At 42.1% G+C, this 16,190-nt stretch overlaps 1 protein-coding gene across 1 annotated transcript in view; it reads left to right on the top strand.

The window, feature by feature from the left end:
- The first annotated feature begins 3,525 nt into the window (after positions 1 to 3,525).
- Positions 3,526 to 16,190, top strand: part of col18a1a (collagen type XVIII alpha 1 chain a) — a 65,602-nt gene continuing 52,937 nt past the window's right edge. The window contains exons 1-2 of the mRNA XM_084023473.1: positions 3,526 to 3,682; positions 3,775 to 3,848. Coding sequence (XP_083879599.1) covers positions 3,672 to 3,682; positions 3,775 to 3,848 — 85 coding nt within the window. The 5' untranslated portion in view covers positions 3,526 to 3,671. The remainder of the gene's footprint in view (positions 3,683 to 3,774; positions 3,849 to 16,190) is intronic.

Here is a 16,190-nt window from a genome sequence, read left to right as displayed (position 1 = left end):
TCGATAGTCGCATGAGTCAGTGAAGTTAAAGTCAGCCATTCGCTCCTTCTTTAAGCTAACTAGCTTATTTTGCTGGCCGAACCTGACTTCCTGTGAGGACGGGAGGTTTATTTTGAAAGGACCTCATGCATGTAAGGAGCGGATATTTACGTGCCGTGACTGACATGTGCCAAAGTGACGCGACGGGGGTATTTAGAGCGTTAGTTAGCTTTGGAGCTCCCACCATGCTGCTTTATTTGACGCATTAGAGTGAGAACGTGTCGGCCAGTGAAGTGCCACTCACTCTTTGAGGTGTAAAGGGTACTTGGCAGGACTCAACTGTTGCTGTGAACCATTATTTTGAAAACTGTGCCCATGCACAACGTGTTCTGAAGAGTTGAGGAATCGTTCTTAAACTGCTGTCCCATTAAAACGGTTTAAATATTGTGTTGGACAACCTGCAAAATGACAGCTTATGTATCTTAACACTGAAATAAATGCATGATAGGATGGAAGCATCGTAAAAATAGAGATGTTAACCCTGTAGGATAAATTGTAAACACATATACTTAAACTCTTTTTTAAAGCATATTCTGTTTTTCATTTATAAAGCCACGTCAGATTATCCAATAAAACTTTGAATGTGGACGCAAGAAAGTGGAGCTGAAACAGTGTTTCAAGTCATCTATCTTCTGTATGGTGACGTATTTCAGAGTGAAACCGGACAGGCAAGACAAAACGACGGGAGGAATTTGATTGGATCGTTTAAAAGATTAGCTCATGGCCTCCTCTGACTCAGTGATGGATGAATACCATGATACTATTGGTTGGAATTATTTGGTACAAGCGTGTGACATATTTTGTTTTACAGGAAGACAGACTAGAAGAAAGATTTCTTTGGCATATATTGTTTAATAATGTGACCAGGATTTTTTTTTAAACTTTTAATGACCTATCAAATATCAAATATCAAATGATGACAAAAAAAAATAAATACATCTTGTCGTGATGTGTCTTGTAGTCATTGAACAGCTCCAAATACATTTGGGATGACTCATTTTGATCAGATTAAAATACAAAATATTAAATCATTGATAAATCCTCCCCAAAAAGTTGGCATTTTATTTGTAATTTACTGTGATCATGTACCTCCATTGTAAGCCTACATTACTGGTCAGATGATAATATTTGTTTTGATTATAGAGCTGCGGCAGGTATTATAGATTACTCTTTGAGGAAGGAGTCCCGCCCTGCTCTCTGTAAGGCTACGCTGCAACACAGCATTTAACAGACAATTTGGTCTTTCTTTTCCCTGACATTGGAATGTGAGCCAAGCAGACATTCACAGAGCCGCGGACGTGTTCAGACAGTCGCCTGGAGGCCGACAGATAGACACACTAATACAGTCTAATGCATAGTGCCAGAGGACTGAACCCTGTGCCTTTGCCCTGTGATAACAAACTCACCTCACACGCTGAAAGAGTAGCTGCTACACGTAAAGAAAGGACCTGTACGCTGATGAATACACCTTCTTATTAATGCTGTAAAATGCTATAATCATCAGTCTGCTAGAACTGCAACATTGATAGACAGTAAATGGGTAAAGTCTTGTTTCTTGCATGTGGCAATGCAGACAAAAGCCAATCTGGGATTATAGTAATCTATTGCAGTGCTGACATTCTAGCTGCATCCTCTCTTTTTCCATTTTATTTATGTATTTTTGTGTATTTGACAGATTCATATGAATAATTTAAAAAAAGCAAGACTTTTCCTTTTCTTGTCCAAAAGTTCAGTCCAACAAGTTCCACACACACACACACACACACACACACACACACACACACACACACACACACACACACACACACACACACACACACACTCACACACACACACACACACACACACACACACACACACACACACACACACACACACACACACACACACACACACACACACACACAGCACTGTATACTGGAGGGTGAAAGCAGGGCAGTGATGAATTGTACTGACTCTGCAGACTGGAACACCGAGGTCGCCCTCTAGTAGTCACCTTGTGTAAGTGCAGCCGTGCTTCAACTCACTCACAAATACAAGAGTGGTCATAAGCAGTGGTGTCGTGGAGGGTATACGCAGGTATACGCAGGTATACGGTATACAGTACCTATCAGCCAGAAAGCCATTGGAATATATAGGAGAGTAAACCCACTTCCTCCTCTGTAACCTACCCATCTAGCAGTACACCCACCTCATCAACTACCACTACACCACTGCTTAGAATTATATATATGTTGTCAGTGAGGCTGAAGATGTGAGTGGGACTAGAAGCCATTGGAAGTGTTTCTACATTCTGCATGGCCAGTAGTGTCAGTAGCTCCACCACTTCTCACTTAACTGTGATCTTTTCCACATGTTCATAACCCATAATCATATATTGATATTATTCATAACACATTGTAGGCTATGTTCTGCAGCGTGGGATTGGATTTGCTTACAGAGTTTTGTAGTATGTGATGTTACGACCATACAATAAACAAAGAAGGTGATCTTGTAAATGGAATAACTCACTTTCTTTGAGGAATACAATTGCATTTCTTTTTATATTGATAAAAAAGCAAAAAAAAGAAAAGTTTCCCTCGTGGAAGTCTCACCTTTCCCTTACCTCTAAGCTACATAAACCAAAGTAAATAAGCCTTCAGAGAAACTACATGTGGTCATTATCTTGTCAAGTCCATTCTTGTGAGTCCACTACAGCTCGAGACGCTATAGTGACAGTGTAAACTTTGCATGAATGACAGAAGATTTTCCGGTGGAAAGCCTAAGTTTACACAGCTCATTTTGCAGTGTTTCACCTATTCACATCCACTTGAGTGAATGTCAGTAGAGGGACATATCCTTAAAGGGACAGTTCACCCCGAAATAACAAAAACACACATCTTCCTCTCACCTGTAGTGCTATTTATCAGTCTAGATTGTTTTGATGCGAGTTGCTTTTGGAGGTATCAGTCCTCTCACCTATAATGTAAGGCACTCGGCTTGTCATAATGTATTTTTATATTTGGGGGTGAACTGTCCCTTTAAAATTGACAGGTTTGTCACGAGTCACACAAGCTGGATTTAAGGTGTGAAATAGGGTAAAATAAAAATAAATACTTAGATAAATAATCATATACATTTACATATTTGTAAAGCCATTACAAAATAATAAAAAAACAATATTATTTTATTTTCTATTATCTTAAATGACTGTGTTTAATTGTATTTCATTATCCCTTTATAATGCGTTTCCTTTTAATAGTTTATTTATAGTGTTTTTATTGGCTTGTTGCTGAAATGTGCTGTATAAATAACTTGCCTTGCCAACTTGCTTATTATTATTATAGTTGTATTATTATTATTATTATTATTGCTAATACAAAACAACCGGCTGATAGTTGACAGTCGGTGGAATGTGTTCCCTTTTAGGACCTGGCGGAAGTCCCTGAAGTGAACTCCTGCAGGTCACTTCTCTTCGCCTCCACACGTCTTCTGTCTCCAGCGAAGCGCCGAGTCCCCATCAGCTGTTCAAGCCGCGTGCAGCAGCAGCAGCAGCAGCAGCAGCAGCAGCGGTGCTGGACCAGGGAAGCTGTGAACACTTTACACCCCACCGGTCCATGTAGCTTTCCCACTCGGTACCAGCGAAACAACAGATGAAGATGAGGTACTTTTTTTTTTTTGTGGTATTTTTTGTGTTTCTTTTTTAGTAAAGCGCTTTAGTAAAGTTGTGAATGTGACTGCTTGCTGCGTCTGCAGGTGTTCCTCATGGCCGGAGCGCCTTCTCTGCTGCGTGCTCGTCCTCGCCGGCTCGGTCGCGTCGCAGTGGCCAGGTAAGACCTGATGAGCACCAGTGGAAAAGGCTCTGCTGGAGGTCTGTGCCTCCGTGTCGCTACTTTTCTTTTTTTTCATGAGATTTTGCATCGTTAAAATCTTCTAATTGGCCCACGCTCGGGGTTCCTTCACAATAAAAGCTTTTAAAGGTGTAAAAATCTGGTTTACAGTAAGAAATACCCTTTTTTGGGAGCTGCTCAGTTTTGCTCCAATCTTTGTATCCTTAATGAAAAAGTGAGGATTCAGAAAGTTTAAGCTGCACACTAGTGTGTGTGTGTGTGTGTGTGTCCCTCAGTTCACACAAGAAGTACAAAGGTGTCTTTCTGTAACTAAACCTTGAGAAAGTTGCAGCAACATTTCAGTGTTGAGCATGACGTTTGCTCACTGCTATCCTCTCTCTTTTTGGCTTGCATTCGCCCGCTGTTTATCCCTCACTAACACACCGGCTAGCACGGTTGCTACAAAGCTGCGATGACACACTGTTATGATTGGGTGATTAAACACAGCAGATTGTCCGTTCTGAGGAAGGTCACAGTGGCTTTGGGACTGTTTACGGAGTTTTCCTTCAAGTCCAAAGTCTGCAGCGCTCAGGAACCTACATTCCTTCTTTGTTTGTCCCTCAGTCTTCCTCTGTGTCCGACTGTTGCATCTAAATACTGAAAGATACTTCTTCTCCTTCCCCTCCGGTGTAAATGACCTGTTGGCCCAAGCAGGCTTGTGTCTTTCCAGCTGTGATAACATCAGTATGTGAACGAAGAGAAGATGACAAAGGCTGATTTATTTCACAGAAAACACAATGGTAGTGGCGTCAACGGGCTATATGAGCCGCTGAATGGAAGAACTCTCTTCTGCCGATGAATAATTCATCTCCGAACCTCACTGATGTCCTTCCTTTTAATTTAGTAAACGTCCAGTCGGAGAACTGCGTCGCTGACAGACGATAGGGAGATGAAACCGAGAGGACATTGATTAATATTTGATTGACTGATCGCCACCAGCTAGATGCAGTATTTTGGGGGCTTTTGATTGGTCTACCTGTAGTTTATGTTGTATTTAAGCCTTCCAGCAGTATGAAAACATTTCATCACATTGCTTGCATATTAGCCCTCCTTTTTTTCCCTTCTTTTTTAAACATGCCGGATCTTGATAATAATCCATCTTTACCCTCAGCGGAGATCAGAGCAGGTGGGAAAGAAAAAAAAAAAACGTTGAAAAGGGTAAAACATATTTCAAGTAACGCTCAAACAATGTGACATTTTCACAGGAATGCTGTTGCCGTCTGTGTGTGTGTCCAGGTTGAAAAGGCCTGCCACTCAGTCTCAGGAGCAATGCCTTTGGCCGCCTGCGACATGGTTGAATTAGGTCTGATTCATTCCCAGTCCCCGGCTGGGTCAGGAATCCCTATTGTCATGTGATCTTTGACATGCACCCAGCGTGGTTTTGCCTGAGGGAAGCAAAGGGGGAGGGGAACGGCTGTAGGGGGACACCCCACGGTGCCATTTAATGGCTGAATTAGATGCCACATTAAAAATCACAGCTGGTTTGGGGTTTTTTCTAACTCTTCAGAGCAGGGGGGCGTAATGGACGGAGGTAGGAAAGCCAATTGAAACACTTGGAAGGTTGGTGCTTTTATTTTAAAAAATCCCTATATTCCTTTTTTTTAGGTTTGAGAGCATATGGAATATAATTAATTTAATTTGAGCATGTCATCGCTTGAGAATCGTTTGTTGACGCGTCACAGTTAGTTGCAGCATTTGTTGGAAAACATCTGCTTGCACATCTCTGATGAATGAATGATGAGCTGAACTTTTCTTCTTTCTCACATATTTGAATTTGTCTTCTGGCCTTCATGTTACCACATGATACAAAATTTCAATTTGCTGAGTGAATGGATTATTTTACGCTTCAGCAGTATCATTTTTTAAAGCAGGACACGTGAATATTTGTCAGAAAACAGAAAACAGCGGTTTTATTATGTAGAATATCTACTTTTATTTTTCAAAGTTCAAAGCTGACACATTGTGGTGAATTGGGCCATGTTACTTCTAATAGCTGCATTTTAATGAAGCTTGACAAACTATATTCAAGAACCACAAAGATAATTGAAGGCTACATTGTTAGCCTTACATTAGCAGTTGAGAGCTGGAACGGAAGTGAAGAACAGACAACCTTTCAAAATAAAAGTCTAAAACCAGCTACTTCTGGCCAACAAAAAAAAAAAATTCTCAAGGTATAAAGTATTAGAGAATGTACTAAAGTACTTTTATTAACAGAATGTTAAACTTCAATGTAAAACATGGATCCCAAAGTCCTATTTGTATGGCCTTAGTCATCGAAGATGCCATACTGGATATGTACATGATAAACTTTGCAGTCTTTTGCTTTTGGAACTGATAATAGATGTTAAATATCTTTCCCATCAGATACCTTGTTTGTGAGTTGACATCCAATCTATAATCTATATAATCTATATAATCAATTTGCAAAAAGAGATCTTAAGGAAAATCATCAAATGTAGTTTAATCGACCACAGGAGCATCCATTCATAAAATACATGTGATTCATCTTTGTGAGCATGTGAAAAATCCCAGTGGAAGCCATGAATGAATGCTGAATTTGACCTCACAGCGCGCTCTGTGATTTGTAAAAGTCCGCCCCTCCAGTACATTAAAATAGTTTCCTGTGGTGAACGACTGTTAGATCGTTGCCTCCGTTAGGATCTCTGTTACTCTCAAATGAAATAAATGGGCCGCCTGTGCACAGATTCGTCTGACTCAGTGAACCTTGTGATGTCTAATCCCTGGATTTTCTAGTCCATAAACCGACTTATTCGTGATCGACGTCTCGGGAGGTGCCTCACACGGAGGCTCGGAAGTCCCATCTTGCACTGTTTTGTTGTGTTGTGTCAGCCGGCGGCATTTAAAAGGTCATTAAAACCTCGGCTCGGACAATAGGGTTTGCATCTCTGAGGGGTCAGGCTTGGCTTGGCTTACATGTGGGCTGTACTTCCCATTTCTAGCTCCTTTTTTCCAGCATTTAAAAAAAACCTAATTTGACATATGATTGACACTTCCTTTATGGTGTTATGCTCTTACTCGTGGCAACTGTCTTTTGTCTGCCACGAGTCAGATTGAAGCTCTCTGCTGATCAGTTGGAGGACGCTTCAGTAATGGACTCAAAAGGCCCTTTAAAATCCCATTTGATGCTTTGCTGTAAAAACACCCGAGACCCCATATGTAGCTGTTTTTTTCTTTTTGTTTCCTAAAGACTGTCACAACAGTGTTTATAAGGTCATTTCTGTCTGTCTCTTAAAGCTCACACAGCGTAACAGGACCACACTCTAACCCGGCACAGCTGTCCAAGACCAGACACGAAAAAAAAAAAAAGAAATCTCTTATGGATGAGGCTGAAACGGAAATCAAGATATGGTGTAGTTTACTTCAATGTGGATGTGTTTTTATAAGAAAACCACGGTGGTCATATCCTGCTTTGGTTACTTAACTCAACCCATCTGGATCCTGTAGTGAATCTGAACATTTGTGTATCTGTGCTGGACGCTTAAAAAAGCCGTGGCCCAGTTTGGGAATCGCCCCTGCCAATTGAATATTGTGTATTTCCTGTAACTCTCTGTAACTTTGAACATCCTTCAGGAGACGTATGTATTTCTATTAATAAAACAAGCTTATTCTTGCTTTATTAATTTGAAATCAGTTTGTTTGTTGTTGCCACATGACCTGACTAGAACTTGCCATGGTTGGTGTTGCCTTTGTTGTAATTCTGGAGGCGAGGTGTACGTGTACATGGTAGACCAACTTCTTACCTCGCAATTGTTTACACAAGAAAGTTCCAACTAAATGTTAGCTGCTGTTATTGCAGGGCTTCGCTCGGTATTTGATCCGACTCCTGCTTTGTCGTTTTCGAATGTAGCCGACAGCTGTTATTTGTATTTTTATGTGCTTCCACCACTCAGCGTTTCAGGTGCGATCGGCTGTTCTCTCTGGTCCCTGGTGTCAAAATGCCGGGTTGACAGCGGCAAAATACAGAGGGACCCAATAATTACTGCTTATGTTTCCAGGCGAAGAGGATTTGTAGGGCTGCTTGCTCTCTACACCCAACTATCTCCAGCGCTAATGGCACACCGAGCGCCCTCTTGCCTCTCAGCACCTCTTTCCTGTTTGCGGTGAAACCCTCACTTACTCGCTAGTCTCTCCCAGCCGCAATTAGGGCAACGGTTAGTGGAAGGCGTGAGGCTCCGCAAATAACAGGACACTACAGTAGATGCAGGTTTTTGTTTCAAGATCTGAACGTAGAGCCAGACGAAAACGTACTACCAAGAAAAAGTAAGCTACGGTTATGCATGCGTTGAAAATGCATTTGCACCAGGAAATCATTTCTAGACATTGAGACCAAATTAATTGTGCTACATCATGGGAGAGATGGTGTCATGGGTGAAAACGGGCGTACTGTTACAGATCCGTCAACCAACCAGACTTCCCTTGCAAAAGGCATCTGGCCTCTTTGGAGAACACTTCATTCCAGGCTTCCTTCTACTCTTTGTGGTCAGTTTGTCAGCACTGTAGCCTGGGTGAGCACCGGTTACCATGGCCACCAGGTGCAGATTTTTTTTACACCACAAAGCCGTATTTGGCTGTAGCGAAGGAAACCAGATCCGTCTACCTGGCACTTTGTCCCTGTCTCCAGCTTTAGGGAGTGTTCACTTGTCCTCCCTGACAGCCTGCTGAACACGGGGAGGCATGAAACCAGAGACCCACCCTCACCCCCCCCTCCACCCATTTACGTTCTCCTGTCCTAAGAAATCTATACCATAAAGCTTTTCACTCTCCATGAGCTAGGGCTGATCTCCAGAGACCAAGACCTTATAGACCACTTGCAGTTATGGGATCCTCTTCCATTATTTTAAAGGTTTTCAGGTTCAGACCTGAAATAAGCATATTTTAACTGTTAATACAAGCACCAGCTACCACCCAATGCGTTTTTTTTTTTTTATAATGAATGAATAGACCATTGAGCGTTTCATGAGGCCCCTCTCGGGAATGCCATTGTGAGTTTCGACCCTCACTTTGTGGTTATATCCCTCTTTTTGCTCTCCACGTCTTCTTATCTTCTGATTGACTCTCGTGATGCGCAGGCTGCTTTTCAAGGCATCCTTGAATTCCACTCATTCACCCGTCCCTCAAGAGCTGCCATGTCTGTAGGCACTTCTCTCTTTTTTTTACCCCCTCACAGATCTCACACCATGGGGGTGTGAACTGAGGAGAATCCCATGGGACGGAGAGATTACCATCAAGCCCAGAGCTCCTGTGACAAAAGGGGGGATTTGCCGAGTCCTGTACCTCCGTCGTCCACTTTCGTACAGTCTTGCCGGAAATCGGAGTTTGGACGAGGTTTTGGGATACCATGACATGGCCTCTTTGTTGTACCTGTAAAACTGTGTCGTGGACTTTCCAGGTGCACTCAAGTTTTCAATGTGATCCGTAGTGGACTTAAATGTAAGGATAAGACGATGGGAAAACAAAGAATCCCAAAACAAGTTTCTGTTTCTGTATACAATCAATTACATTACTGATGCATCAGTGTGTAGCAGGTGGAGGCGGAGCTAGTTTTAACTAGAGTTTGGCAGCTTAATCCAGTGGTTCCCAACCTAGGGTGTGTCATGATGTGTAGTTTATGGAAGGAAGGAAAAACAAAGTTATGCACAAATCTGTATTCATTTGTGGACTTTTCACTAATCTTAAAACAGATTTTTTTTGTTTGGGTGAAATATTGGATAATTTTTTACTTCTCTGAGTCAAAACATTGCTGAAAAGTTTCTTTGGTGAAACTGCTGCTAACAATTCATATAAGGAGCCCCAGCAGACGCGTTCTATTTTATAATGTTTTTATGTACATATTTTAAACCTGAAAATCAATTAGTAATGAGTAAAAGTACAATATTTCTCCCTGAGATGCCGTGTCGAGTTGAAGTGTATAATCAACATGTTACAGTCCTTGAGTTAATGCATTCGGTCACATTCCGTCACTGCAGAAGACCAAAGTTCTTGTCGGATGATGTGCTGAGCCTGGATTTTTACAAAGTGAATGCCTCGTAACTTGGAAGCTGCTAATTGTTGTGTGAATCATGAGCTTGCAGACAATAAAGGGTGCCCTCTATTCACTGGGTGGTTGTTATGGGCCAGGTGGCACTGTGCCATCCATTGAGAGGTTCAGAGAGGAGGAGCACAGGCCGACCGTGGGGACGTTATATATTTAAAGGTCCAGTGAAAGATTTGCACGGCCCTTCCTCTTCTGAGACGGTGGCACTATCAGTCTGGGCCGAAAGGTCTGCAGTGGAACCCCTCCCTCGATGGCCACTAGATGTACTGAAACACGCCATGAAAGTCAGTGGTTGTGGTTTCACAACTTCAGTTTATCACCTTATTATTTTACCGTGGTAATAGATGGTCGTGTTAAGCTTTTGTTACTTTGAGTTTCCTGTCTTGAATGTTGTCCGCCCAAGTTAAAAGCAGAATAGAAAGTAAGAATGCAAGAGGATATTGGCAATTAATGTAAAATAGTAAAGGTGGTATCCATCCAGGCTGTCCTGTAGCGGACTGACCTACACTCAACACTGAGCCTGAACGCATCCTGCTTCCTCACAGCTGGAGCACTGAACCTGCTGTTGCTGCTCCACCATGCTTTCACTACACAGGTTGTGTAGACATTTTGTAGCCGATGTAAAGTTACATTATAAGCTTGACTAGAGGAAATTGTAAAATACCTCATGTCGCAAATTTGCAAAGAAAAAAAAATCACTTGAATGCTTTATAATGTCTGAGGCACCAGGCCTACTGGCTGCCAAAATTCAGGTACACTACGCACATGAGCGAGAGGAAATAATCAATAAGAAGTCGGTATTCAGTACGTGACCCGACTGAACCCGGCGGCAGACTCGATGGGTTTTCTGCTTGTTTTTTTCCACCAAAGTCTCTTGTTTCCTCCCTTCTTCTCTTTCTCTCTGAAAGCATGATAAGGTCACCGCTCTATGAATGCCTTCAGGTGAGAATTACTTCTGGTTTGGCACACCATACGTAGATCGCATCAGAGAGAGGTTGTGTTTGAGAATAAATTCTCTAACCTTAGTTTATATTGTGATCTCAATCTGAGTCATTTAATCGTCTGCGTTCTGCCCTGAAACTAAAAGTCTGCCTGTTGCTTGTCTGCAGAGTTGGCAGAGCATTATCCATGTTTACTTTGGACAGCATGTATACAGGTACGTCTGTGGAAATAGTCCTCCCTCTCATGTTGGTTAGCATTTTTAACTGGAAATACCCAGCTAAATAAAAATGAAGAAAGGACATTCCGTGTAGTCGTTTACATCTCAGCTGCAGGGTCAAAATATTTCCCCGCTGGTTCACTAAGTTCATTTGTTTTAGATCAAGTTGGTGTACCAGCTCACCAAAGCCCCGTCACGTGGATTATAACATGCCTTTGCTTGGGTTAAGCTGAAACAGAGGAAGAGCATGACCTGCAGCTTTTTTTGTGCTAAAGTGCCCAGTGGGGGGAACAATGAAGCCTGGCACCCTGGACCCTAGTCTGGCCTGTGCTAATTGAGGGCCCTGATATTGTCTTGTCGATGAAAGCCCTCTTTGTCCCACTTACTTCTCTTCATCTACTGTATCCAGCGGGCCTCCGATACAGCCCCGGGCATAACGTCATTCCCTTCCAGCCATTGTCACCATTCATTACAGGGGATTAAAGTGTCAGTTGAAGGTGAAGCATAAGCTAGGCAGCGTTATTCACAGAGGGGGCGATTCAAGGTGTTGTGCCTTCCTAAGCTAATAGTTTGTGCCCCCGTGGACACCCCTCTTACTGTAGTGGAGGAGACTTTGGCTTTTTGGGGTCTCTAGGGGATCATCTGAGGGAAAGGCCGCTGAGTTGGATGTCATTGGTGCTCGGTAGCCAAGTAACACGTATTAAGCCTGAAGAAATGGGTCGTTGCTCTCAGCTGTCAAACATGGCGACAACTTCTTGATTCATCCATGTCAGCGATTGTCCACTTAAAATACATGAACGTGTAAAGTAAAACTTAAATGGGGGAGCACACATCCGCTTTTATTTACTTTCATGTTGTTGTAGCGGCGTCCTCACTGGAATTTCTATCAGTCTTCTGCAGATGTCAAGAGTTTGGGTCTATGATCCCACCCCCCACCCCCCTCCCATACAAAGAGGAAGCTTTGTGACAGAAAAGAAGGGCTGTACCCCTCTTTCATGGTTGGATTTACTGTCAAAGTGTTGATCTGCATTGACACGTTCCTGAAGTGCCATGCAAAGCTGAAACTCAACACTTGAGTGAGGCCGAGCGGGTTTCAAAGAACCAGCAAAAAGGACAAAGGCGGGAACGTCCGGCAGACTGATCTAAGTATCTGCTCCATGCTCAAACCTGGCTAACGCACCAAATGACATCTGCATGCACATTCTTTCCACATGAAGCCCACGCCTACACTGGATGTTATTTACTTATGCATTCAGGAGCAACGGGAAAGGAAATTGATTCTGGGCCGAATGCTGATAGGATGTGCACATACATTTGCACCTTTGCCAGTGTTTTTGGGCTGCTTTGTAAACCTGTGTAGGCAGGTAGAATTTATGCTTTCTGAATGTGAGGATCTGAAAACAAATGACTGAATGAGTTGCAATGGGATAATAGTATTTATAAAAGCTTTAGTCTCCATCTTCAGAGAGGATTGAACCTATGAAGTTCGCAGAAAAAGGTTTCCTTGTAATTCAAGGTTTCAAACTTTTCAAAGCTTAAAACTGGAGTATAATCTAACCTAGACTGTGTTTTTTTAACATACTGTAAGTAGAGGAGACCACCGTTTGTAGCCCAGAAAAGGTTCTAATCTGAGAAAACTGATGAAAAAGGGGGAAATTAGAGGAGGTTTAAATTACAGACAGCATCCTGGCATTGACGGTTAACTTTTTTTCACTGTATTAATCACCACACAGCTTCCCTAACATGCTGTATCTAATGCTTTAACTAAACCACTCCAATATGGACATGGTCTGCAACTGTCAAGCGTTGCAAAATGTAGCTTTGAAATCACAAAAGGAATGGATAATTATCTGAAAAATAAATTATTAATAAAAATGTGCTATGTTTTTGCTTTTTACTTCACAATCACTTCATGGTTGTTGCTGATTGTTCAGGCCAAAGCATTCAAAGTCTTTTTTTCAGACGCCGACAAAACTCTGAACAATATAAAAGACGGCATCTGGGAATTGCTTGAGCAATCAATGTCTCGGCACATGCCCAGACACAGACTTTACAATTTGTGGCTAATGATGCAGACGTCTTTCTTAGATATTTGATGTTTGAGTCTCAAAGTCATTCAGGGTGAAGAAAATGAACCTGTGCCCCCCCCCACCTCCCCCAAATGACAATATAATGGAGTTGTTGAAGTATTGTTACTGTGCAACTTTACTGCAACTTTACCACTTTATGGATGTGGTTTTCATTGTGTAATGTTGGGAACCTTGACATTTCTGTGTTGAAACACTGCATCAAGGTTGTTACATGGTCAGTCAATAAATTGTCCTGTGTGACTGGCAGGAGAATCTTAAGAATGCTGATAGCCTGGGAAGTTTGTCAGTGACCAGCCTGCACACCGCAGAGGTGGGCCTCTATTTTATTAGATATGAGCATGTCTTGGAATGTGACCGTAATGTACCTCGCAGAGCCAACAAGCATCAGCAAGTCGTAGCGCTCTCAAGTCCTTTTTGAGCTTCCAGGTTTGGTCAAAAATAGTCAAATGTAACAGTTTGATTATTGCTTTTAAACCAATTGTCAATAAGCTGTCTGATACACGCCGCTATCGGTGCACTTTCCCCGCCAAAGAGTTTTTCCCGTTGCTGGAAGGACTGTAGAAGAGATAGCAGGTGCATTCACTGATAGTATGAAGTCAATGCAGACTCAACACTTTCTGCAATAAAAGCACAATCATACAATCACAGTCCAGAATTGTTTGGTTTTGATTCAAGTCAATTTCATTCTTAATTAATCAGTTGGATCAGATAAATTCCATTGTGCAGGAAAGTGAGCCTTAAAATTGTGTCAAGTGCACCTTATAGGCTTAATTATACACACAAACATCCTGGTTTAGAACTATGAGTCTTTGTAAAGAGTGAGTGAATGCACATACACTGTTTACGGGACTGTTGTGACTCATGGTAGACTCGTAAAACAACCTTTCTGTGCATGTTATAGTAGACCACCACGACATTGTACACATCATGCTGCCATAACGGAACCACTTATTATAAATAACCACTGCCTACACATAACATTTAGTTATATACAGTTTTTTCAGAAAAGCTGCAGATACAAGGCCTGATCTCTAGATATTAAGAATGGATATCAGGGCATTCAGTTATCTTGAACATCAATGTTCTTATTGAGACCTACAAGCAAATAGAATGAATTGAGACAGCTGCTGTCAAACAGAAATGTCTTGTAATGTGTCAAAGTGATATCAACTAATTTTCCAGTGTGCTCAAGGGCATGTAATTGGACAAACATCAGCGAGTCGGAGCAGAGCTTTACACTCACCTGGGGAAACTTGGCTCTGGTTTCTTTGATCCTGATTGGAGGTTAAGAAGTCGATCATTATTTTTGGTGCTTCACTGTTGCTGGATAACACTCATTATCATTTGGAAGAAGAACTCCCACATTCATTAAACCAAACTGTAGAAATGTCCAACCAAAGTCAGACATTGGCTGGGTTCCCAGATATTCCAAAGGTATCAACTTCCACATTACGTATTTTCTGTTTCTGGTTGGAAGAAGAAGATATATAAGAAATTATATTTTTGTGATTGCAGTAACCCTTTTGTGAAACCTCTGTTTCTATGAACAGAAGCCATTTTTCTTCCGCTACTCCCTTGTGGGTATGCTCTTGGTGGTTTTTCTGTGTGAAGTTGCTGTGCAAATGGGTCAAGTGGGAAGATTAGAGGGCTCAAGCACATAATGTGTGAAGCCCTTGGTCCGTGGTTTGAATCCACATTTTTTAGTCGTTTATGCACTTATTGGTTAGACAGATTTTTTCCCATTTGTGTAGGGAAACCGTGTTTCCTCCATCACTTCCTACAATTCAGACCAGGCTTAGAAAAGCTGCGTTGATCTCTTTGTTACACCTCTAAAGCTTGTTGTTTTAGCGGATGAAATCTGACATGTACTTATGAGTTCCCACTGTGATCAAGACTTTCAGGTTTTGCAAATGCAATCAGATATAAACTTAGTAATGGAAGCAGCGTATCACTGAAGGCATGACATGTTATACGAAAATGTGTCGCGGATAAAATTTGGAAAATGTAGTACATATTTTAAAATATTTGAATTCTAACCTGATAGGCAAGACCTCTTGTGATTTCTTCTAATTATTGTTTGTTAACAATGTAGGACTGAAATGAACGGCCACACGGCTAATCTAATTTTAATTCTAGATTGGATTTAAATGTTTTGGGAGTGCGAGGAATTACAGGAAATGATGTAGCTTCAATTTAAAGGCACACATCCCACCTCAGTCATTCTACAGGCTTCAACTTGTTCAAACCCCACTGAAAGACTTCAGCGTGCCAAAGTGCTTTGCAACTGTTTGTTTAACGTCGGCCTCCAGGCGCAAAATGATTTCGAGTAATTTCATATCAATGTGTGTCAATGCCGTAGACGAGGATCTGCCAGAGAATTTCCTTGGTGTTTGAGAGTAAAGCGGATATATTGTGCGATAAACCACAACAGGTCACAATCAGTGTCTCCTATGAAGCTGCAGAATGTGTGTGCCCTGCTGTAACACTACAATGATGGATGCTTTTTTGCAGTATGCTAGCCCTGGGGGCAAGTCAAACCTCTCACTTCCCCACCCTTCTAAAACCCAGGTCTGGCCTCGGGCTCCTGACAGTGTCTCAGTGGCGAGGTGTGTCTGTGTGAGTGGGTGGGGGGTGCAGTGGTCCACAGTGCCTCGGTTTAAGAGGCCGGCCACTTTCCAAGAGTTGAATACATCACTGGAAACTCACAATGGGGGGAGAAAAGTACACCGGCAGCAAATAACTCCTTGATAAAGCCAGTAGAGAGCCGAGCCAATGGCAGGCGATCTATCAAAGGGTATAGGACGAGGTGGATCCGTGGTTTGGTGTTGAACAGGTTTAGTGTGTTGTTAATAGTGTTCAGAAAAAGGTCATCTGGACTTGTTGGCTCACATGAGGCCTCCACTTCCTGCTCCTTACCTTCCGTACGCCTATTTCTTCCTGCCACCGCTCAGGTATTTGGACACATTCCGGCCGCTCGG

Source organism: Eutrigla gurnardus, assembly GCF_963514095.1.
Source record: "Eutrigla gurnardus genome assembly, chromosome: 12".
In the NCBI taxonomy this organism is placed as follows: Eukaryota; Metazoa; Chordata; class Actinopteri; order Perciformes; family Triglidae; genus Eutrigla; species Eutrigla gurnardus.
This window is presented reverse-complemented; position numbering and strand designations above follow the sequence as displayed.